This window comes from Procambarus clarkii, chromosome 55 (genome assembly GCF_040958095.1).
Source record: "Procambarus clarkii isolate CNS0578487 chromosome 55, FALCON_Pclarkii_2.0, whole genome shotgun sequence".
Classification (NCBI taxonomy): Eukaryota; Metazoa; Arthropoda; class Malacostraca; order Decapoda; family Cambaridae; genus Procambarus; species Procambarus clarkii.
Genome location: NC_091204.1, coordinates 14,383,687 through 14,409,984, shown reverse-complemented (window position 1 = coordinate 14,409,984; position 26,298 = coordinate 14,383,687). Strand labels below are relative to the sequence as shown.

General features: G+C 36.9%; 1 protein-coding gene across 1 annotated transcript in view; it reads right to left on the bottom strand.

Moving 5' to 3' along the window:
• LOC123755046 (ATP binding cassette subfamily D member Pmp70) overlaps nucleotides 1–25,991 on the bottom strand; it is a 32,444-nt gene extending 6,453 nt beyond the window's left edge. The window contains 13 exon segments of the mRNA XM_069305493.1: nucleotides 2,697–2,902; nucleotides 3,438–3,624; nucleotides 6,757–6,848; nucleotides 7,505–7,574; nucleotides 9,758–9,970; nucleotides 10,603–10,783; nucleotides 12,881–12,978; nucleotides 15,634–15,703; nucleotides 16,218–16,279; nucleotides 16,281–16,379; nucleotides 20,296–20,374; nucleotides 22,981–23,121; nucleotides 25,861–25,991. Of these exon segments, the coding sequence (XP_069161594.1) occupies nucleotides 2,697–2,902; nucleotides 3,438–3,624; nucleotides 6,757–6,848; nucleotides 7,505–7,574; nucleotides 9,758–9,970; nucleotides 10,603–10,783; nucleotides 12,881–12,978; nucleotides 15,634–15,703; nucleotides 16,218–16,279; nucleotides 16,281–16,379; nucleotides 20,296–20,374; nucleotides 22,981–23,105 (1,482 nt within the window). The 5' untranslated portion in view covers nucleotides 23,106–23,121; nucleotides 25,861–25,991.
• Between the last annotated feature and the right edge of the window lie 307 nt (nucleotides 25,992–26,298).

The following is a 26,298-nucleotide window of genomic DNA, read 5'->3' as shown; positions in this document are numbered from 1 at the left end:
TCAGAGAGCAAATCACAAAGTACAATACAGAGATATGAAGTGTACAGAGAATCTATCCCATAGATGGAAGATAGAAATAAATGAGATGTAAAAAATAACTTGTGTAGTGAGGATGATAAAATAAATTTTAGTGAATAGAGTATAAGCCATGGGCATACAGAGTTGAGCAGATCTAAGAGAACTAGTCATAGAATATCTTACAAAAAAAAAAAAAAAAGCACCAGATATACAAGTTTGGTAGCAAGGCCAGGGGAGGCCAGGCAGTCGTATAGGCTGGCAGAACCCCAGATGATGAATGATAATCTAGCTTTCTGTATGCACATACAGTACCTCCCCTGGCTCACCTGCTTGTATGCCTGCCTGTTTAATCTGGCTGTTTGCATAGCACAGTTCTCATAATGCAATTAAACAGTGTGCATGGGCAGCAGTGAAAAAGTGCATTGAATGCTGCATGCAAGAAATTGTGGAAGACTATCGCGTAAAATATTTCACAGGATTCACGAACAAAGGGCCAACTAATCCCACCTCAAATAATTATCCAATAAATCCCTACAAGTAGAGATGATTAACATCAGTCGTGTTACTTTATTTAAACACTTTCACATTCCGAAGACACTAAAATGTGTCATTGGTAATCCAACACACATGCCAATGGTCATCCAATTGCAAAATTTTTAGTTTTCACTTCCTTAGCTGTTCTATTTGCATTATCCCATCCAAACACACCGATAATGTGTAGTCAGAACCTATCTTTGAGGCGAAGAATTAGGGGCGACATGATAGACGTGTACAAATGGACAAATAGAGGGGATATTAATAGGGTATTAAAAGTATCCACACAAGACAATACGAAACAATGAATATAAATTGGATAAGTTTAGATTTAGGATAGACCTGGGTAAATACTCATTCGGTAATAGGGTTACCTTCTTATCTTGAGGTTATCTTGAGTTGATTTCAGGGCTTAGCATCCCTGCAACCAGGACTCCTTTTTGTTACACCCTATTCAGGAAGCAGCCCGTAGAAGCTGTCTAACTCCCAGGTACCTATTTACTGCTAGGTGAACAGGCACATCAGGGTGAAAAAACTCATTTGTTTCTGCCTCCACCAGGCATCTAACCCAGAACCTTAGGACTATGAATCTCAAGCGCTGTCCACTCAGTTGTCAGGCCCCCCCTAGGGTTAGGGTTGATGATTTGTGGAACCAATTACTGTGTAACATAATAGAAGTAGGATCCCTTGATTGTTTCAAATGTAGGTTAGACATATATATGAATGAGATTGGGTGGATATAAATAGGAGCTGCCTTGTATGGGCAAATAGGCCTTCTGCAGTTACCTTCATTCTTATGTTCTCATCTTGGGCATGAAGGGACAAACCAGAGAGTTTCCACTCACCCAAGCTGGCCTCACATGCGATAAACATTCGTATGATGACCAAACCACACACTAGAAGGTGAAGGGACGACGACGTTTCAGTCCGACGACGATGTTTCAACAATCCACTTGAGAATGGTCCAGGACAGACTGAAACGTCGTCGTCTCTTCACCTTCTAGTGTGTGGTCTGGTCAACATACTTTAGCCACGTTATTGTGACTCATCGCCTGCATAAACATTTGTATATTTAGCACTGTCACATATAACCTGCAGTATTATACTTTCTCTTGCCTCTATACTCTAAGAGAATTAATTTGCAAACTTTGACACCAAATTTATAATTATAACGCCACAAATAACTTGGGAAAACAAAATTTGTTATATCACTTGCAAACTATAAGAGCTCTATACATGCATATTACTTTTTAGTTTGCAAATTCCCGAATTTAAAAGTTTTGTTTTTTCTTTTTATAGCTATATTGACTAATCACATGTGCATATTTCTATATTTTTACTTTTTATTTAGGACGAATAACAAATGAGGAATATTAAAATGTTCATAAGCATTCATTGACATGCATAATCAATTATGAACACTTTGGTGTTTGCGTCTACTCTCTAAGAGAATTCATTTGCAAATATTTTAGCATCAAATCTCTAGTTATAATCCAACAAATAATTTAGAAAACTATAAAACATTTTACACATCACTGAGTGGGTCCCTGGGAAGACTGTAACGTTTACAGGTGGGAACATGTGGAGAAAGTGGACCACCATAGCAGTCCAGTTGTATACCTGCTTGATGGGGTTCTGGGAGTTCCTCTACTCCCCAAGCCCAGCCCGAGGCCAGGCTCGACTTGTGAGAGTTTGGTCCACCAGGCTGTTGCTTGGAGCAGCCCGCAGGGCCACATACCTACCACAGCCCGGCTGATCCGGAACTTCTTAGAAAACAGTCCAGTTTTCTCTTTAAGATGTCCACGGTTGTTCCGGCAATATTTGTATTGTATATATGTATTAGTGTGTGGAAATTGGTAATTTTTGAGTTTCTGGAACCTATCCCAATTTTTCCCATATGTTCCTTAAGTTGAACGTAGCTGGATTTGCTACACTTTGTTTTCCAGGAAGTGATGCCTTGCAGTTTGCAAAGGTCTATGATACTTTTAAGAAAATCTACAACTTCAATTCCTTACTTTACAAAAGCCATCATTACTCTTACCAGCATTGACATTCTACCTTCATCTGTGACATACAGCACGAGCCATTCACTACTTCATGTTATCACACTACCAGCGTTACACCAAGAGTAAAGCTGCTTTCACCTCTCCAAGAATCCTGAAGAGAGAAGACTTGCCACAACCATTGGGGCCGCAAACAAGAACGTTCATTCCAGATTTGACCTCAAAATTTAGCTCTTCCACCAGCACATCTCCATTGGGAGTAACAAGTGGAACTTTTTCAAAACGAATTACATTATCTTCATTGATGACTTTTCCTGCATTAGGAATAAGAGGTCTGCCCAACACACCTGGAAAGAAAAAATATATATTAATTCAAAATATGCTTAATCGATAACAAAAATCAGCAAAATCATTAATCTTACTGGGAGGGATTATCACATTGGATATGATTTTGTAATGGAAGGCTGCTAACAAAAATCTTAATATATTATGATCCATAAAAAAATCCATAGTTCCCAGAATTATCCAAGATATGAAGAACATTTTAATTATCAGAACCGGGTGAGAATCCCTGAATCCTGATACCATTGTGTATTGATACCTCAAACTTATTTCAATTTCTAATTATCAGGTGAAGACTCAACTTTACTTATTGAATGCTATATTGATACAGCCATTATCAAATCATTGTAAACACTAACTTTTATAAATTAGAAAAATATGAAATCTTTCCAAGAATGCTGTCTACCTAAAGAAAACTTTGAAGAATAATTTGGTGAAAAACAACAGGTTCAAGAGTGTCTCACTCCCAGCCCTCCCAAAGTAACAGTTTGGTTATTCTATACCATAGTTGCAATTTTCAGCTTCCAAGATACTACTCACCATTGATTGCTTTGCTTTCCAACATTGTACGCTTATATGTTCCAGTATTTAAATCTTTAAGAACAGTCAAGAGCTCCTGAACTCGAGCTGTAAAGCCAGCTAATCTTGTCAGTTCCCGTCCAGCCAACACCAGCCGTCCTATTGCCTCGGCCAACTTCACAAGCATTCGTCCACTTTTGTAGTAGTCCTAAGAGTAGGAAATAATATTAGTAGTGTAACTAGCATTATTAACCCTTAACATGCTCGGGGTTTAATATCCTGTCATCCCCACAGGCGCATGTCATTTTGAAAAAAAAAAAAAAAAAAATTTTCTTCCTAACCTGTTAATTTGTGTTCACTGATCACTGGGAAAAATAATAAAAAAATCGCAAGTGGCATATATTGCCCGCTATAGGGCGGGGAAAGTCTGGCAAATTATAGGCGCTGACTCAGCATGCGTCCCAGGCAGTCTGTTGCTCGCCAGCTGTCAGGCCGGAGTTGCCACAAAGAGATAATTACCTAATTATTTCAATGTCTCTGATTGATTTTCAAAGTTTTTTTTTGCTGTAATATTATTCAATAGTGTGTAGTTTGATATATTTATATAATAAAATGAGTGAATCATTGCTGTACTCAAAAATATGGTGTGCATATTGTTGATTCAATTATGTTCATCAATCAGTGAACAAATACTTTGTCAGTTATTACACTATAAGCACAGGTTACATATAAGTATCTGCATGTTTTGTTCACTATAACGAACCACTAAGTAGCTATTATGAGTCAAAAAGTAATGAGGAGTGACCGCCGTGTACCAGCCAGCCACTCCCGCCCTCCCTCCAGTCATCTGACTCACCCACATTCTCCTCCCACAATACTGTTTTTTCTATAATTCACTATATACAGACGTTATATATAAGTATCTACATGTTTTGTTCACCATAACTGTACATCTAAGCTTGTATGGTGAGTAAAGGCACAAATACGTAGGACCTCACACAGTCAGCTGATGGCTGCCACCCTCAATGGCCAGACGCACTAATATTTCTCCTCCACTGTTTGTGGTGTTATTACGCTATATACACACATTATATATAAATATCTACCTGTTTTATTCACCATACTTGTACAAATAAACTGGTATGGTGCCCAAAGACCATCGTGGTAACCAGTAAACACCGTCATCTGCACGGTGGCGTCGTGCAGACGACGTCCACCGCCCTCACCAAAATGGCGGCTCCAAACCTTCTCTTGCTGTTTATACCCTCTATACACACGTTATATATAAGTGTCTACATTTGTGTTCACCATAGCGAACCACTAAGCTGGTATGCTGAGTGCAGTCAATAAAAGGTGGCCACACACAGTCAGAAGACATCGCCACCATCCTCCCTCCATGGCTCACAGCACTAAATATCACCACAATCCTGCTATTATCAGAACCCTGGTCAGTTTTATCACAGTCAGAGGTCTTCTATAATAATATCAGCGCTACATAATAGCATGAACAGTATATTTTGGCATTTTTAGGCGATGCTGTGGTCACAAGCTGAACAGCAGTGCTGTTAGCTCATGCTGGGTGCGTCAGGCTTGGTTGCTCACTCAATACTGAGGCCAATAACACCCGGGAGTTTGGCCCACGATTTTTTTAAAAAATGGCTGTCTGTTTACAAGAGCTCTGATGAAGGTGTGGTGAACCCCGTGTATCCGCGGGCCGTTTAAATCTTGCGTAGTACTCCAACACGTCATATGACGTGATGTGCACTTTAAGTGTTAAAGCTAAAAAACTGCAACTATCAAGATCTTTCAATATAACTGGAAGGGAAAGTATCAAATAGAAATGTGCCACTGTTCCAGATTTGAAAAATTAAAAAATGTGTGGGTAAATACACAAGATACAAGGTGATAATCAGCCACACTAAACACATTAACAATTTCTTATGCTGTACAGTTTAGAATATACATGGTTACTTTGACAATGTAGTTATAATACAATTAAGATACAAAAGTTGGTAACTGCCCGAAACGCTTTGCGTAATAGTGGCTTTAGGCATTGTATGTACTAGCTCTTATCTATAAAGCCAACAAACTTTGTAAAATCTCTTTTATGTATGTACCTTTGCCTAAATAAAAATTATTATAAATTATTATTATTACATCATTTATGAAATGACCTCATTCTTGAGATTATTAACCTTTCAACTGCACAACACAACCTGAGATGTTCTTGCTAATTATCTGTAAGCTACAAAACAGTCAAGGAAGTTTTAAAGTACCGCACAAGATTTAAAACTCCCACAGGTACACAGGGCTCACATCTGCTTCCTCAGGTCTCCAGTGAACACATGCCATCTTAGAACAGAATTGTAGGTGCCCCTCTTGGGTGTGAGGGACCTCAGCACTGAAAGTGCCCTTTGATAGCACATGAAGCATTAGCACACTAGCACTGCCATACATCCACATCATCACTTGATAACGAAGTAAGCCAGTAACTGCAATTATTTAACGACAATAGTGTCATAGAAGATCCTGACCAACAAAAACTATGTACAAGATTCAAATATCAGAGAACACAATGCTAGCAACGACGTTCACAGCATGAGGCAGACATCCACAGCACACAGCTGCAGTTTGGCGTGTCTACGCATCATGAAATGGGACCCCGTGGAAAAAAGACTCATTCAGTAGTTAGTGACCAGTATTGTGATAATAGCAGTACACAAAGAAATCACATTAACGTGACGCATCAATGAGGGAAAAAGTAGGAGCCATGAGGAGGATTCGAACCTATGCTCTGGGTACTCCTAAGCACACATTTTAGACCACTACATCACAACATTGTCAAAAATGCAACCTGGGATTCAACTGAATCCCCTATGGGACCTGAAGCTTCAATTGAAGCTATTTCAGGATTTTCATGCAGTGCCCCCCCCCCCCCCCATGCACTTTGGGTGTGAGGTTAGGTTCACCTCCAACATTCCATTTCAAATGCAAAAAGTAATCATATTAATGAGATTTCTTGTGATCTGGGAATGCCTTTTAATAAAATTAGAAGGAAAAATAGCTTTAGGAATTTTTTTTCACACCAGGGCACTGTCTGAGATGTGCAACCAATGGGTTATGCTTGGGAACTAGTATTAAAATACATTTAAAACATTAATAACGAACACGACCTTGAGACCCTAAATAACTCAAGATCTAAGAATTACGACAATCATTTATCATGATAGCCAACTCGGGAGCACATGAGGCCAGTGTGATCAAGTCAAACTGGTTTCCTAAATGTACCAAAATATTTTATTAACAAAGTCATTAGATCTAATGATAGGAAATAACTTACCTGCATTCTAGTTTTGTAATCACTGTTTGCCAATCGAGATGGTGTGAGGTAGGGATATGCCACCACAGTAAACCCAACACATGTAGCAAGATCTAGAAAGATATAAATATATTAGAAGAATTACAGATGCTACATTAGACTAGAAATACTAAAAATGAATATGAAAAAATTTAAGGTGACCCTATGTTTGGGAAGGCTCATTATATATAAAGTAAAAATAGTAAAGTGTTAGATTGCTTTTACAAGCGAGAAAAATGAAACATGCTATACACCTGGGGATTACCCTTCATCTTGTGTCGGCAGATCACTCTGTGGGTCACAAGAACATTTGTACTACTAGATGGATGAACTAATCTTGACAGCATTTTTTCAAGAGAATACTATTTTCTTATAATTTATATGCATGCCTTTATGTCATCTGATTCCAATCCTTTTCTTTGCTGAAACTACCTTCAAGCTTTCCATACATTAGATCCTCCCTAATACTAATGGAAACTGCTACAGTATATGTAAATGACAACTACATCAAAATAGACTTGTTCAGCGCATACTATAATGTGAAAACACTTTTTTTTTTAGATACTGTACTGTATATACAAGAGTTGTTACATTCTTGTAAAATTCTTTTATAAGAATGTTAACAACCCTTCAAGCATATTTCCACCCTTCACCCTCAACTTCTTAGCGTAAATTAACTCAAAACTTCGACAAAAATCAAAGGCATCAAACTGCACACACAACTACTCACATTTAGCAATAATGTTGTCTATGAAGCCCATGTTGAACCGGAAGAAGATAAAGGAACGCAGGTGATTGACCTGTCGATGCACAAATTGAACTTTTTCATTTCTCATCATATTTTATCAAACATGTTTATGCTACCTACTTTGAATATTATCACTACCACAAGGTTTGTTTAATTTTATTTCCAGAAAGCTTCCATACCTCAATATTCAATCAAATTTGCAGTTCAGTTTACAAATTACTGATGAACAGCCATTCAAATCTGCAAGCCAAAGTACAAAATTTGCAATTACTGCACATGAAAAGAACTATTCCACAGCAGCAATTTTAACAAAATTATTTGCAATTTAAAACAAAATTTACATCAACAATAATTTGCAAATAACCTCTGCCAGATATCTTACTCTGGATATCAGGGAGACAACTCTCTGAACCTGTGAACATGTCACTCCAAGGAGTATTCCTCCAAATTCAAACACACACATTTATATATACTGTACTGTAATTTGAACATGCATGAAGGAAGACAAGGGTTGAGTTGGGGTACATAAGGTAAGGTAATTATCAAAAGAAGGCACCAAACCGGGAAGGCTATGTAGCACCATCAAAGTGCGAAATAATCAGAGGGCGTTAAATATCACCAATAATACGAGTGGGGTACATAAAATCATTACAAAGGGAAATATTGTGGAAGAGTAGCATGTAAGGAGTGGAGGGATAGAGTAACAAACTGGTGAACAAGGGATATCACTAATTGGCAGACCACCTTAACAGGAAGGTTCATGCTAAACAAATTAGGTCTTTCTCAACCTTTTATTTCTCGACCTCTCTCAAAAGGTTGAGAAATAAACCCCTCTAACTAAATACTGCCAAAAAAAAACCCTACAAATAATTAACAGATAGAAGAACTGAACTATTGCAATATATTATCATCACACACATCAAAGTGTACATGTGGAGTCGGGCCAGCTGTGGAATTGCAGGCAGAATCTTGGTGACCTTGACAACATCAAATCCAAGTCCCAAGGTAGCACAAAAACAGTCAATATTCACACTATCCAGTAAGTCCAGATTACTCCAGATTTTTACTGCCATGAAATAAAATATAAAAGGAAATCAATAGGTGTTTGAAATCCACAGGACACAGACCACCACAAAAGTAGTACTCGGGGGAAGAGCATAATTCATACAAAATTCCTAATTAGGTTTTGTCTGGGTTGCTTTGCACCCCCTTCCCACCCCCCTCCCTTTCACACACGGCAATGCTTCTTGGTAGTTTGTTCCACTTTCTTGACCTCCAGACTATGCATCTAGCATATAATGTGCCTCCATTTGTCTTCTTTATCGTACACATGCCATTCTGTCACCATTAAACTTTAACATTCTCATTAGTATACAATGCCTGCAGCAATCCTCTTTCCACTAGCTGCTTCTGAAGTTCAAACAACAACCAATATATTTATTTCAAATTGCATTCCATCAACCCAAATCTTTACAAAATGTAAATGCATAATACTGAATTTTGATACTATCATTCTTGAAGCAGATGCAATTATACTAGCCTGAAAAATATGAAACAAGAATTGCAAGCATCTTAAACATGTGGGACATAAACAGTTTATCTCATTTAAATCTAATATACTGAAGTTTCCATTCCATATTATATCTAGTAATTCTATATTTATGCTATTACCCTTTAAACCTATTAATTATTTGAACCAAATAATTCTTGGCAGCACACCATTAATCACAGACAACTGAAAGATCAGTGCAATCTAATTTCAGAATTATAAATTTTGTTTAAATATCAAAAACTGTACCTGTAATAATATCACTTCCCAACTTAATTTACATCCCATTTATGTCGTTGGCTTAATGGAGATCCTGGGTTTAAATGGAGCAAACTGGGGATCCTGAGTTTGACCCCTAGACAAGACAGAGATAGTTGGGCATATTCCCTTTCAAAAGATCCTTCAGTTCATCAGGCAGTAAATAAGCACCTGAGAATTAGGCAACTGTTGTGGGTTGCATCCTGGGAAAGGTCACCAGTAGTTAGTCTAGGAGGGGCCTCGATAAACCTAAAAGACTGCCTTGTTCCCAAACATGGCAAACCTAATAGGTGAACCATATGCTATAGTGTTACAAGATATTGCTGGACATACTTACCTAAGTTTAGCTGAAAAACATGTGCAGCTTAAATATATACCTAGGAAATTAAATACCTGAAAACTTCACTGCAAAAAATCTGATTGCTTACAAGTCTGTTGAATGAGGAATCAATATTCTTCTTCTCACGCGAGTTTCCTTGGTAAAATGCAACTTCCTCAGAATTGGTGATAAGACGAGAATTAACAAATCTAAACTCTCCTTCAAGTCGCTGCTCGGTAACCGTTAACCGACTAATGGGACGGCGCAGGTGGGTGAGCAGACTTCCAGAAAGGATGAGATAAAGGATCATCACACCAGGAGCCTGTGTAAGTAAGAAGAGCTAATTGTATATACTCAGGCATCAGAATTACAAGAGCATATACTAAATATACTAAAAAATATTTTATATGACAAATTACAGTACTATTAACAGCTGATTTCAAGTTTACTTGAGAATGAATTCACCATCTTGCACACAAATTTTGTAAAAAGAACACAGAATAAATAGAATTCCATGGCAAAGAATTTTATTGTATAAAATTAAATATTTACCTAAAGATTTATTAACACAATACAAAATTAGATTAATGTACTGTAATATTTTTATGAATAAGATTTAGATTGATTAACACAAAATAATGACAAATCACATTTTTCTGGTGTAAAAAATCAATTCTGAACAGTTCTTTAATGTGCAAAGTTGACAAAAAATTTAGGAGGGTAAATAAATGAAATTCAATACCGAGAATTATCAATAACTGTTAAATCCATTATCAATATTCAATAATTATTGAATTCAATAATGAAGAAATCACTTCATTTCAAAACATGTACAGCATTGTAAACCAAAGTTCAATACAACTGTTCACGAAGATCGGTGCACTGAGAATGGTCTCTCGGGATTCTCCCACAACAACTATGGTTAAAATGGTACGGTATTTGTTTCCACCTTACCTGACCACCAATGGCCTGAGTCAGTTTTTGTACATATATCAAAATATCAAGAATTGGCTTGCTGATGTTGGAATACAGCTCCACTACAGAGTCACAGAACTTCTCTACATCTTGGGTCAACAGCTGATCTGCATTGCTAATTCTATTATCCAGGTTGTTCATTTTGTAGTATGTAAAGCCCCTGCAGAAATAAATTGTGTTAAAAAGCAATAAAATTCATACACTATTATACAGGTAATTACCTGTATTGTGTATTGGTATAGGTACAGTATACATGTAGGTATTATTGTATATAGGTATACACAGGTAATTACACTTGTGTAATTACAGTACATTATAATAAAATATAGTTCCAAAACAATTTATGTTCTCGGTACCTTTCACAGTGACTACAACCTATTAACTGAAATGTTACAGTACTTAAAACGTACTAGATGGTAAAACCATTCCAAACGAGCCCATTATGCGAGTAAATTGTTAAGCTGCTTCAAAGTTATAATATAAGTCTGCTTGAACAAAACCTGATCGAATAAAGTCCAAATGCAATGGAAGTACTCTGTTCTGGGCAAGAAATTATGATGATCAGTTAAAATAGTAGTTAACTTGAAGCATTTACTTTAATATAGTGCACCAAAAACCTAAATGTAACTTTCTTTTAAAAATGATTTTTTCCCAGTCATTAACACAAGCTTGTGTAAAAGTATCCAAACATTTACAATGATAAGCAGATGATGAGTCACAATAATGTGGCTGAAAAATGTTGACCAAACCCCACACTAGAAAGTGAAGAGCCGACAACATTTCGTAGTCGTCGTTAAATGATAAATAATATAAAGTTTAAATGTTAAATTAATTCAAATTGTATGATAGAAGTTAAATTAACAATGATCAGAAATTCAAGTTGAAAAATAAATTTATATAAGTAATTATAAGTTTCCCGAGATTATCTGCACAAATATTTTTTATTTACATGTCATCTTTTAACCCTTGTGTTGCTAAGGGCTATTTGGCATTCATCACCCACAGGCACATTAAAAAAAAATAAAAAAATAAAAAAATTATTCTTAACTTGCTAATTTGAGTTCCCTGATCACGGGAAAAATAATTAAAAAATTTTAAGTGGCATATTTTGGCCGCAATAGGTCGGGGAAATCTGGCAAAAACAAATAAAAAAAAAAAAAAAAAGGCGCCGACTCAGCATGCGTCGGGGAAGTTCTGCTTCGCTCCAGCTGTCAGGCAGGGGGTTGCCACAAAGATATAACTAATTAATTATTTCAATGTGATTTATTTTTTCTCTTTTTTTCTGTAATATTATTCAATAGTGTGATATATTTATATAATAAAATGTGTGAATCATCGCTGTACTCAAAATTATGGTGTGCATATTATTCATTCAATTATTATGTTCATGAAACAGTGAACAAATACTTTGTTGGTTATGACACTATATACACAGGTTATATATAAATATCTACATTTGTGTTCCCCATAACGAACCACTAATCTTGTATGGTGATGGCAGACAGTAACAGGTGACCACACACAACTCGTGCTCCCTCCCTCCCATCATCACTGGTTCAAGGCCAGATGCACTAACATTACTCCTTCACGGATACTGTTTGTGGTGTTATTACCCTATACACACATTATATACAAGTATCTACATGTTTTATTCACTATAACTGTTTAACTAAGGCGGTATAAGTGCCCAAAGAGCATAGTAGCCACCCTTACACAGCATGACAAGTCATGCAGATGTTGCCACCTCCCTCACCAAAATGGCTTCTCCAACACTCCTTTTGCTGTCATTACACTACATATACACGTTATATATAAGTATCTACATATGTGATTACTATAAGGAACCACTAAGTTGATATGCTGAGTCAAACAGCAGCAAGGAGTGACCACCACACACCAGCTAGACCGCCACTGGCCGCCACTCCTTTAGACGTAAACAAACACACAACTACAACACACAAACTTACTCAAGAAAAGCAAACTTGAATAACAATGGAAGAACTTGAGATGATGCAATTTAGTAGTAAGCAGAGGAAAAGGGAAGGGAAAACCGACTACCTAAAATATAACGTGTGCTTATCCTATTAATATCAAGCTAAGCAGCCGTTAAGGAAGACGAATACTATGTACATCGCTCAACACCACACCATATAATATAGGTCAGTTACAGATGACTACTAATAGACTACACTTCAAATGCATTAGTTTGGTAGCAGCAAATAAACTACAAAGTAAAAATAGCCAACTAAGTGCTTACTTCAAGTAGCTGTCATAAAGATGATTGGACAATCTGGTTCTGAATCGCAGCTTCATTTCATTGAGCCCATACTTGAGAACATTATTTACCAGTGAAATCTGAAATGTGAGGAATATACATTAAAATACATTTTCAGACATTATTCTGGTGCCTTGACATAATAAATAAATAACTGTGCTATGTGGTGGTCTACAACTTCCACCCACACAATGCAAATAGCGATTCAGAATGAAGACCTTTTACGAGATTAAATAACTTTTGTTACAATGATGTATTCTGAATGTTACATACACCCTGTATGTAATTATTTTGAAGTATTCAATAATGCTACAAAATATAACTCTTAATAATAATGCAGATGCTTTTTTCATTGTAAATTTTACAGCACATATGTCGAATTCCAATGAAACTAAACAAAAGACTGCTACTCTGGCGGTACCTGACCAGCCAACATCAAACCCCATGAAAAATCACTGGTAGGAAGTAGATCTTTAGAGCAGACCAGTGGAATTGAACTAGCATCCTGGGTCACCCCAGACATGCACCTTACCCCAGGAGATGCACCCCTGGGGAATGTCAGAAACAACACTAGTACCAATGCCTATTTTCCACCCTAGCTAAATTATTTTTTCCAATAACTCAGCCTTATTATCCATGGAAAGAAGTTCCTTCTTCCCTTGTCTGATGAATCTATACACCATTGCAGCATGACATGGTTTCTACTCACAAATAATGATATACCATAAGAAAAAGCAGCAAAAATTACTTTAATAATGAGAGGTCAAAGCACATTCACAAGTGAGGAACACACACTCATAGATTTAAATTAGCTAAACACAGATGCCGAAGAAATATAAGAAAATTCACTTTCGCAAACAGAGTGGTAGACAGTTGGAACAAGTTAGGTGAGAAGGTGGTGGAGGCCAAGACCGTCAGTAGTTTCAAAGTGTTATATGACAGAGTGCTTGGAAGACAAGACACCACGAGCATAGCTCTCATCCTGTAACTACACTTAGGTAATTACACAGTTGATAAACATGCCCTCTCAAGATGCCTAGGTGCCTCAGAAAAAAAAATGGCACAAACTCATTGGTACAATTCATAGTGCAATACAAGTTTAGAAAAACATTTTAAAAATATGAATGCATTCTTTTAAATAATACGTTACTATATTTACAAATATAAAAGAAAAATTAGCAAGACTAAAAAGAAAATATAATGTGATGGGAATTACTTTGCATGATGAACTAACAATTTCACCATTTCCTTCCAGAATCTGAATTCACGAGATATCCAAATTTTAGAGGGGTGTTCCAGTACACAGATTTGATAATTTATACAAAGGTTTAACTTGTAAAGGGTGCAGTGTATATACTTCATATACGTGGGTTATTTAGGGAGATACAGACAAGAATACCTGGAGCCAGAGTGAAAGCAGACTATGATGAAAGTATTGTAGTTGTTATTGACATGTTTATGTAGATGGTGCAGTGCTTTTTTGCAGAGAGAAGAAATTGTAAAAGATTGTGAATGAGTTTGGTAGTGTATAGGAGAAACTAGAACAACTCCCAGAACCCTCTCCAGGTATGTTCCAGGCAAGGAAAAAAAAAAAAAAAGAGTAAGATTATGTAATTTGAGAAAAGGAAATGGAATGTCAAGGATTTTTGCACGTCGTTATAATGGTGAGACAGTGATTTGAGTGACAATGGTAGGATAAGGATAAAATAGAGGACGATACTGTATTGCAAGACATTAAATACTTGGGGGCAGTAATATATAATATGGGAGCATGGAATAGGGAAGGAATTTAGGTAGGATGTTAAGGTGATACCTGAGGATTGCTTAAAGAGAAAGGTGAACAAGTTTGAAATAAGGGGATCATATCACAGAGGTAGATAACCAATATCTTGGAAGAGGAGTGACAATACAGTATATGAAAGACAGGGTGGTGGAAGTGGGGTAACAGAGCTTGAAAGAGTGTAAGATTTGTGTGAAGATAGAGCCAACTTGACAAACTTCTACTGTGGCCACCCCTGATGAGGAGATTCCAGAATGGAGTATGGCATCGGGACTGTAGATGGCTTTAAGCTACAGCTTACAGTATATAGAAGACCCTCAACAGAAATCAAAGAACCTTTAATGGGTAGAAAAGAATTTTCCATGGAACAAGACTTCATTGAAAGAAAATCAAAGTCTGTTCCAAGTGACAATTTACTTTGTAAACGCAAACAAATTATACTTTAAGTTTTACTTCTCAAGCCTGTATTAGTGTAAAAAAAAAATTACAATATAGTTGAGAAGAATAAAAACCAATCATAAGTAAAAATTAGAATTATATTTGCATTAATTATACTCAAAATCCATCATTTATACACTACATTATTTGTGTTAAAATGTACAATATTAAATGATGCGCAATATCATTTGTGGTAAAAAAATAATGAACATTCAGAACAAATGATCCTAATTACATTACTGTAGATTATTCCATCAAAGTTCCACTGTACATGAATTTGTAAAGAGTATTCAAGACATTTACACTTCCTTGAGGTTACCTTGAGGTGCTTCCAGGACTTAGCGTCCCCGCGGCCCGGTCGTGGACCAGGCCTCCTAACAAACTTTCATAAAAGATATGGTGACTAAATACGGTACAGTAAAAATACTCCATCAAAATCTTGGCAGATTTTGTTTTGTGATATTTTATTATATTCAAACTAAAACAATAACAGAAGATTGCACGATACAATACTTACAGCTGGCATTGCAAGAACAAGCTCGACGAGGTGTCTGAGGAAGTGGTTCAAGTCCATGGAGATGATGGAACTGGGAAAGGAATGGGCAGCGTAAGGTAAGGGAATTATTAGAGAAAGCACTAAGCCAGAATGACTATATAGTATTTGGAATGAATATGAAGACAAGACGGGATTATGAGGAAAGAGTGAAGGAATAGCACACAACCACTTGGACCATTGGATATCAACCACCACCCTGCAAGAAGCGAGGGCACAGCTTTACCAACCAGTCTATTTGGTTGGGTAATAGCATAAAAGAGCTTCCATATTCATAAAAAACTTGAACAACATTTAATCAAACTGAATCCATTGAAAAAATTGATTGTTATTACAGCAGATGGATATTATGATGTGACTATTTACTAAATATATTTTCATGGAGGGAATTTATGTATATTACAATTTAAAACAAATCTGGTAAAACAACTATAAAGTACTCACCTAATTGTGCTTGCGGGGGTTGAGCTTTGGCTCTTTGGTCCCGCCTCTCAACTGTCAATCAACTGGTGTACAGATTCCTGAGAGTCCTCACTGAAAGTACTCACCTCTCAATGAGAGTTCCATTGTGTATCATCCATATGTCACACATGCTTCGAACAACAAGTGTAGGCAGCAACGAGAATTAAGAATCCAGATTCAGCAGTCCAAAATCCCGGAACCAAAATTCGCAAAATGCCCCTCAGAGATTTAAAAAATTCTCTGTTAACCTGCAAATATTACACTTATTAATTTGTCTTCATACAATTGGCATTTTCACCATCAGACAATTCATCAAATAAGATTATACAACCACCTAAAAATTCAAAATGGTTAGAGACCAAGCCCATTACAGATTTGTGTATATTATTATTAACATCTTTATTGACAAAATTAATTACAATTTTGCCTAATCTGAGGATTTTGATAAAGTCTTATTAATTAAAGTGAGGATAATGCTGGTATTCACTGTCACGCAGGACAGAGGGTTCCTCAACTTTTCAGTGCAGCAATTTAGCACACACTACCATGTCCTCCTGGCCACTTATATAATTGTGTATCTTTTTGCTATTTTTTACAAAGATAATGATTTACTGTACCTCCAATTTGTCTACCATCAGGAAATACAATGCTAGTGATTTTATAGGCTCCTAATAAATCAGACTTTGCTGAATAGATTTAGACAGTAAATGATCTAGTACAATCTCCATGTAAGCAATTTTGCCAGCCTTAAATTGGGCTGTTAATGTGCAGCACCATAGCACTCTGGAGTGTTTAATTATGACCTGTCTTGAAGCAACATAACTTACTATATTTTTTAAAAGTTCTTGTTATCCAGCTCATCATTTTGCTCAGTTGCCATAGTTAATTTACTGTGCTCCTTAACAAACAAGTTTTCCTTTTGCTATATGGTATGGTTTGACTGCAATTTGCATACAAATTCAATCTTAAATTCTAGATTTTTTTCCCATAGGAAAGATGCTTGAATTTTCCTTTCGTTAAAAACCACTATGCTTTTCAAGGACCACAGGAAAATGCTTACAGTGTATCAGTGTGCAGGTTTCCTATGTGCTCTATGAATTTTACTCAAATATAATAATAATAATAATCATTTATTTACAAGAAGGTACAACAGGTTTGAGAGACTACAAAATATTGGTATTTTTACATTCTTGCAAAACCACTAACATGCATAGCGTTTCAGACAGGATAATTTATGATAATTATATCTCCAAAAGATGACAAAGCACTATAATTTGCCTATGTTGATAGGAGAAAGAGCATTGGAGCAAGTACAGTATCCTGAGGAACAAAGCTTTTCGTAAGAGAGGCTCCTTAATTAACCTGTTGACTAATGGTTTTATATAATTGTATTTGTTACTTAGCTTGATTTATAAACAAAGGTACATACATAGATATATAAAGATGTTAGTAACAAGCAAAGGGTATTTTTTACTTTACCTAAATCTATCTTAGATTTGTTTTAAGATTCTATATATAGAATCTTTCAAGATATGGAAGATTTTAACTTCTTTAGATTCGTAATTGAATCTAAAACAAAGCTTTGCCTGATATACTAAACAGAATTAAATGCAACTCCAGTACACAGAGAGGGGTGATAACCCAAACAAATGAAGACCAATGTATAATCTACAAAGTTTATAAACAGTTTGAAAATGAAATATACAAGCATCTATCTACACACACTTCTTGTAAACTTCAATCCTAGAAAATTTGTCTTTACTTCTCCAAAAAGCATGTGCAGTATAATTAAAAGATGACTTCATCTACCTAGCACTTGGGAGGGGGGGGGGGGGTGAATATATAAATCACACCAACCCCCACACAATTTCATAGCCAGGAAAAATATCATTTCCATTCTTTCAATAACCACAGGAGTACACCAATGCAAAATACTACAACCTCTCCTATTTCTTATCGACTATATTCATTGACTTCAATAGTGTGTCTAAAACTTCTTAACCCTGAACTATTTGCCAATGGCACTAACTTCAACCTCAAACCCACATACCTTAAATAATATACAGTACAATATCAACAATGAACTAAGAAAACCAAACTCACAGATGTCAATCACAAACTCACACTAAACAGAAGATCTACCATGCTACATTTTACCTGGAAACAAGCCATCAAACAAACTTTGAAATACTTGTACTCTTACCATCCCTCTCATGCAATTTACAATAACACTGGTCAACAACTTTCAAAAAGTTGTCTGCTTGCAAGATGAAAATACCCGTTTATCATGTATTTTGATACCTGGTATATTTGAATTCAGTGCAATTATTAAAATTGCTGATCAGCGATTGTGAGAATAACAAATTCTTGCTTTATTTAAAAGGTGGTGATGCTGAATACTTTTCACCACACCTCCAATGATAGTGATGATCTCTTGCACGACTATGCCTATCATAAAGATAACTACCGTACAGTATAATAAATTTATCACGTCATGTGAGCAGAGGCTAGGTATGCACTGATAGCTTCTTAAGTTTATCAGATCAAGGGCACTCAGTCCCCAGAGACCTGATGGTCACAGACGCAAGCAGTCTAGACTTTGTCTAGTCACCCACATGTCTACACGCTCACTGGCGATGTCCGCACAGATCAGGGAAACCACAAAATTGCTTACAAGTAGTTTACAGCATGAAGGTTAATCAACCATTTATTTTTTTATTTATTTGCCTGTTCTTTGGTCTTTACAATTATTAAGACATTACTAATTTACAATTAGTAATGTCTTAAAGAGAGTTAATCTTCAAGTTCAATGCAATAGCTTGCAGTTGTTAATAGCCAAGACAAATAACAATATGAATCTTTATGTTCATCAAAGTTTCACCATATAATACACCTCGTAGCCTGGTGGATAGCGCGCAGGACTCTTAATTCTGTGGCGCGGGTTCGATTCCCGCACGAGGCAGAAACAAATGGGCAAAGTTTCTTTCACCCTGAATGCCCCTGTTACCTAGCAGTAAATAGGTACCTGGGAGTTAGTCAGCTGTCACGGGCTGCTTCCTGGGGGTGGAGGCCTGGTCGAGGACCGGGCCGCGGGGACCCTAAAGCCCCGAAATCATCTCAAGATAACCTCAAGATAACCACCACTGAACTCTTAATTGGGATTGACCTAAATGATTCATGTCTGAAGTGATAAATTTAGCAACAACATTATTTTACCCAATATCCCTTAAAGTATTGAGAACACGTATGCATGTATCAACTAATGAAGAGAAAAATTCTGATTATCTGACCCTCATGGAAACTGAGCATGCACAAGCTGTGGATAGTGACCTAGTGGCTGACTCTCAAACTACTAAGGCTGAATATGTGCAGTTAACCAATCTAGGCTCATCTCTCATGAGTTACAAACCTTACATACTGTTTATGTACTGTAGTTGAAAGATCTTGACTCAGCCTATCTTGGAAAGGTCAGACACCAGGACATGTTGAATATCTAAAAGTCAGATAATCAGACGTTTACCACATTAAAAATACATTAACAAATCAGGCTTTGCATTTATTAATGCCTATTTTGGAGCACATTCTGCTGCACCCTAAGTATTGGAAAGGAACTGTGCATAGTCACAACAATTTACATGTTGCAAAGGTACCACAGGAATCTTTAAAAACTGTCCCTGCAGGGTCATTTAAGGTGCTAGAGAAGTAATGGAGATTTATCAATCCATCCATGAATGAGTTCATTAACCCAAGCCTCATGAAGACCCTTCCCTCACCCACTTTCCCCACTTCCCAATGTGACCCTGGGTGTCTACCAAAGGAAGGTTCTGGCTATTAACCACACCCAATCCAACTTCTCATAGCCAACCTATTCCACCTACTAGAGAACAGTACCTTAAATGGCCCTGCAGGGATAGTTTAACAATGTTCCTTGTGGCATCTGAGCAATATTTTGTCCTTCCAGATGGTGCATGATAATTTTCCATTAACACAGTGGATCATACCTTACAGGGAGCAGAAAAATTAACCAACTCGGAAAGAAATGAAAAATAGATGATTGATGGAGCAGTAGTCAAAAATAACATTTAAATGAGAAGATCTCCACATCTAGTCATAAAAGACATTTATGAAATAATAGATACATTAATTATTAAATAATACACATACCTGTACTTGTGCTCTTCTTCTGTCACCAGAACGGCCAGACTCGTTAACCACAAATTTGACTTCATCTTTTGTCTGCTTTCTGGAAGACAATTATGGGCACTTGAACTTTGAAAACACTAGAATAGGTATAGGTTCACCACAGAATAAAGAGCCGAGTAAATGTTATCTTAGGAGTATAGTGGAATAAATAATGTCAACAGGGAAGAAATGGGCATTAACCACTGCACTGTGCATAGCGCCGCCTTCTTGAGATTTTGAGATGATTTCGGGGCTTTAGTGTCCCCTTGGCCCGGTCCTCGACCAGGCCTCCACCCCCAGGAAGCAGCCCGTGACAGCTGACTAACACCCAGATACCTATTTTACTGCTAGGTAACAGGGGCACAGGGTCAAAGAAACTCTGCCCATTGTTTCTCGCCGGCGCCCGGGATCGAACCCGGGACCACAGGATCACAAGTCCAGTGTGCTGTCCGCTCGGCTCCCTTGAGATACTTTTAGGTAGAGGGAATGATTCAAAACTCCCATGGGTACAAGGGGCTTGCATCCTCTATCTCAAGACTCCAGTAAACATATGCCATCATGAGCAAAATAAATCATTGGCATCCATACTGGGGGGTGAGAGCCTCAATACTTAAGATAGTGACCAAGGCTGGTGTATGCAGCAGGAGTTCACAGCATTTATGCAGCTAGGGACTACAGCACCCCTTAATAATGATGAATAAAATAGGTAACTGCAATTATTTTGCATCGATAATGTCATAGATGATCCTGACTGATAAAAGACAATGTACCTTGTTCAGATATCGGTGAGCACTATGCTAGTTATGAAATTCACAGCATGAGGTAGAGAGAGCACCCAACTATTGTTTCCTACATCTATGCATTATGAAACGACCTCATCCACCTTCATAATATAACCTTGTGGAAATGAATTCATATTTGGGAGTGTGATAGGAATGTGATAACATCAGTTCTGTGGCTAGTCATAGTAAACTGTGTAGAATATTGGAGGCCTTTTCTTGCCTCCAATATTGGACAGAAAGTGGATGGCAACGAGTGCCAATACTGAATGAACTTTAGGGATAAAGGTAAGTAGCAATAGAGCACTCAAGTACCAGTAATGCAAAAACCTTAAACATACAATACTCAATTGTTTCATTCTACAAGACACAAGGATAACCAAGTCCAACTAATAACTAATATAATAAGGAATAGTCCCCCTAGTCCCCTCTATTTAAAAAAAAAAAAAAAAAAAAAAAAAAAAAAAGTAGAAAGAGCTCAGAGGAGAACTACTGTCCAATCAGCTTGACATCACACATCTGCAAGCTCATGGAGAGAATCCTAATGGAGGGAAGCATTCACCATCTTTCAATGGACAATATTGTAAAATCAACACATGGGTTTGTGAAAAATAGATCCTGCCTTACAAACCTGCTCACATCTTTGTAAACTATAACCAGCTACTCAAAGGAATTCTGGTAGATGTAGTATACATGGATTTTGCTAAAGCCTCTGATAAGGTACCACATGAAAGTCTGGCAAGGAAATTACAGGCACATGGAATAAATGGAAGAAGAGTAGAATGGTTAAAACAAAGAAAAAAGCATGGAGACCACATCTTCAGAAGGACATGGTTGCTCTGGAAAAAAGTGCAACACCGGGCAACAAAAATCATTTCACAGATAAGTCAACTCACGTATCAGGAACAGTTGAGGGCCACAGGGTTAACACTGCAAACCAGGCATGACAGAGCATATTTCATTGAAACTTAAAAAACTGTACTGTACAATTTGGAGGATGTTGATCTGGACAATTTCTTCAAAACATCAATGTAACACAAACAAGGAGCAACAGTTTTAAGCTCAACAAGCCACAATGTAGGACTGAGAATGGGATGCTTTTTCACCCAGAGGGTTATAAACCCGTGGAACTACTGTACCTACCCACCTAAGCCGTATATGTCAAAACTCTCTTAACTTTTAAAGTACAATTAGAAAAGATCAAGGCAAAGGGGGGGATCCTTCAACAAGCTGCCAGCTTTCTGTCCTCATTAAGACCACTAGTGTTAGTGGCTCTGGTAAATTCATGTAAAACTACTTGTTAATGATGATTTTTTTTTGCATATTCTACATCATATACTACATTTTATATTACAAGATATCCAAACCACAACCATGGTACTACTAGGAACACATCACAGCTACAATGTTTACAACCACATGTTCCACAGCACATGATGCACTAAATAATGTATGTACCTGATAGATCCCCATGTATGCTGGCTCAGTGCTCATGCATGAGCTACCCCTTTATTTCAAAGTTCTAGTCATGCAATAGCGAATAAAAGTTTCAAAATGAAACCTTTTTTTTTTTAAATTGACATTCTCCCATACAAAACCCCTGGAGACAAAAGACACACTTGTATTTTATGGTTAGAGGTCTTAAACTTTTGATTTCAAAATCAATTAGAACAAACTTAAATCTATTGGTAATAAATTACAGCAGCCAGCCAGCCACAAATATTAAGGAGTTTTCAAACAAAATATACAAAATACAGAATTTGTAAATAATATGCACATGAACCATTTTATTTATGGAGAAAAATGTATTTTCATAAAACATTCAAATCAAACCATTATGAAATTATTAAGGTATAAATAATACTATGCTATGCATAATGTCACTGACCTATTCTGGCCACCTTCTCTTGACACACAATAGATCCAATAGAGGAAGGCTGCTGTAGATGTGGCTCCAAACAGTCGCGCATCTCGAGACTGAGATATTACGGACAGCTTGCTAAGAATAGCCATGGCTTCCACTCACTTCCTGCAATGGTTAAAATTATTAAAAAGAAATAAAAAAATAAAGTACAGTACAGTACTGCATAGTATTTGCATTTTCAAAATTCAGCACAAATATTGAAACACAAAAACAAAAAACGACAGGTTGCTGGATATGCTTGAACAGTGTACATTACACCAAATCAAAATTGTGTCCAGTAATAGGTAAACCTGAATTCACTGTAAAAATATAACAATACTGCACATACATACAATTACAATCAATACAGCCTACAGTAGCCTTAGCAATTAACTTGGCAAATATACTGTACAAGACACTGTACAACCAGAAGACTAACAGCAGAGTAAAAACTGAAAGCAGCATGTCGAATACAACTTGTGAAACAGTGGCCTAGTGACCTTGGCTCAACTGAGGATCCCAGGTTCAAACCCCAGGCAGTGCAGAAATGCTTGGGCACATTTCCTTTTACCTAATCTGTTTATCTATCAGTCAAACAGGCATCCAAACCACCAGATGCCACACCAAGTTCTAATAAATTATGAGCTACCAAAAACTAGGACCCAAGTCTAGCCACCTCAATAGAGGTATAGGGAAGTCTGGGAACATTTGCAACCCTGTTTCAAACTAAGTAAACACCTGTTGTCTAGGTCCAACTGCTAGCCAGAGCATCATACTGACACCGAATTTCTTAGTCAAAAATAGACTGGGCAATATCTGACATTGAAATTATCAAGTTAACAGTACCTAAAAACCACCTTTTAATCTTATCAAATGACGTAATATTGTGCATTACTGCTACATCACCTGATATTATCTCATCATTAATATCTCAACTGGTTTTAAAAATGGTACACAACTTAAAGCAGACAAAAATCTAACGATAATACCGTTTTCTTGAAATATGCATATCATATAAAAAAATAATGTAATTGTAATGCATTCTCAAAGGCAATTACAGAATTGTCCAAATACTGAAGCCTTACCTAACTGTAGGATTGTAGATAGGTCACATGTCTGACACTATTCCCAGGGAAGCCATGTTATTTGGATGCAGAATAAAAAAGATAACAAAACTGGATTTGCATAAGCAGTTTTGTGATAGAATATTAGTACTGCACTATAGTAAGGGAACATTGGAGCATGCTTACTAGCCCATGTGAGGCAGATTTGATTTTGATAATCTTTTTTTTACTCGTCTCTCTCTATACCATGTTTTAAAACACCAAATTATAACCTCAATAATATTACACGGTAATTTATATAATACTTCCACAACCCATTACCAAATCAATATCTGCCTACATTGCACCTTCCAAAATCAGGACCTCCATATTAAGAGATCCATTTAAACAATGGATTAAATCCATCTTATCTCCCATCAGAAATTCATAGTTGTCAGAAACAAAGTTACTGTATTCCAGTTGGTGCAGTGAAAGCAAGGTTCTAAGTTCTTCCCAATCACTTAATTTTTTTTATTTTTACCAATCTCTCTTAATTGTAAATATCATTGAAAATGATGCTATACTGAGGTATCAGTATCTGGGCGCCTGACAGCTAGGTGGACAGCGCTTCAGATTCGTAGTCCTGAGGTTCCGGGTTCGATCCCCGGTGGAGGCGGTGACAAATGGGTAAAACGTTTCTTTCACCCTGATGCCCCTGTTACCTAACAGTAAATAGGTACCTGGGCGTTAGACAGCAGCTATGAGCTGCTTCCTGGGGGTGTGTAACAAGGAGGCCTGGTCGAGGACCGGGCCGCGGGGACGCTAAGCCCCGAAATCACCTCAAGATGAGTTTCAGCTCTTTAGCCCTGCCACACGTATCAAATAAGTGCCTCTATATGCCAGTCTACAGACCATATCATTCTGGAAACCAAAATGTTAACCCAAAAGCCTATATATATGTTATTAGAAAATAGAAATTAAGACATTTTGCCAAAAAATTATTGATGTGTGTACTTGTGTGGGTGATTAAATATGTATGTGTATGTTTATTTATTTATTTATTTATATATATACAAGGTACATTGAGATTGTGAGGATACATAATATAGTAATTACAATCTTGTAAAGCCACTAGTTATGTGCCTCTGTATATATGTATACGTATATATATGTACATGTATGTATGAGAATGTGTACATGTATATATAACATTAATAATAGTGTAACTAGCGTCAAAACATTGTTATTTGCTTAGCTAAACGAACTAGAGGGTTCAGTTCCTGAACCGACTATGTGCCTCTGTAATCCTTTACACCACCGCCCACGGGATGGGTATGGGGTGCATAATAAAGAAAGAAATTGAAATCTTTAGGCATGTTACTGGCAAGAATTAATATACCCGATGCCCCCACGCCTCACTTAATAACCCAGCAGCAGTTTTTATACAATGACAATGTTGAAAAACCTGTACTTCCAAGGCCGAGTGAAAAAATAAATAATGAGGAAAAAAATAGAAAGGTGATTTTCATATCCGCATCGCATTATTCCAGCGCTGATCCCGTCAATCTCCCGACCCCCTTGTGACACTTGTGAAAGCTGATAAGAACCCTTCAGCTCCAGCTTCAAGGTCAAAAGTTCAACTAATCCATTACGATAACGTTAATCATAAACACGATTGCAATGAGCAAGAGCGGAGAACGCTTCAAAAAACCCCATCAGAAATGCTGAAAGCCGGTACGCCATTTAACGCATTTTGGAGCAACGTTTGCGGTGCGTAGGTGAGCTGAGGTGTGCAGAGCAGTGTGAGAAGTGGGTTAGTTACCGTGTGGTGGTGGCAGGAAGGAGATAACGGGGCTCCGGGGAGGTGAGGTGAGGAGTCAGCTGACCGGCGTACACACGCAACAGCTGCTTCTGTCACACTGACGCTCCCACTCCAGGGTTGCCACATCCAAGTTGCTCAAAGTAGCGAGCTGACGGTCTAAAAGTAGCGAGTTTGTAGCGGGAGTAGCCCAATTTTTTTTGTAACTGATACAGGTTTCAAAGTAATATATTTTGGAAATTTTCAAAGTAATATATTTCAGAGTACACTACACGATGTTAATTGTTTTATTAATATTTCTGCACACACACACACACACACACATATATATATACAGTATATATATATACATATATATATATATATATATATATATATATATATATATATATATATATATATATATATATATGTATATATATATATATATATATATATATA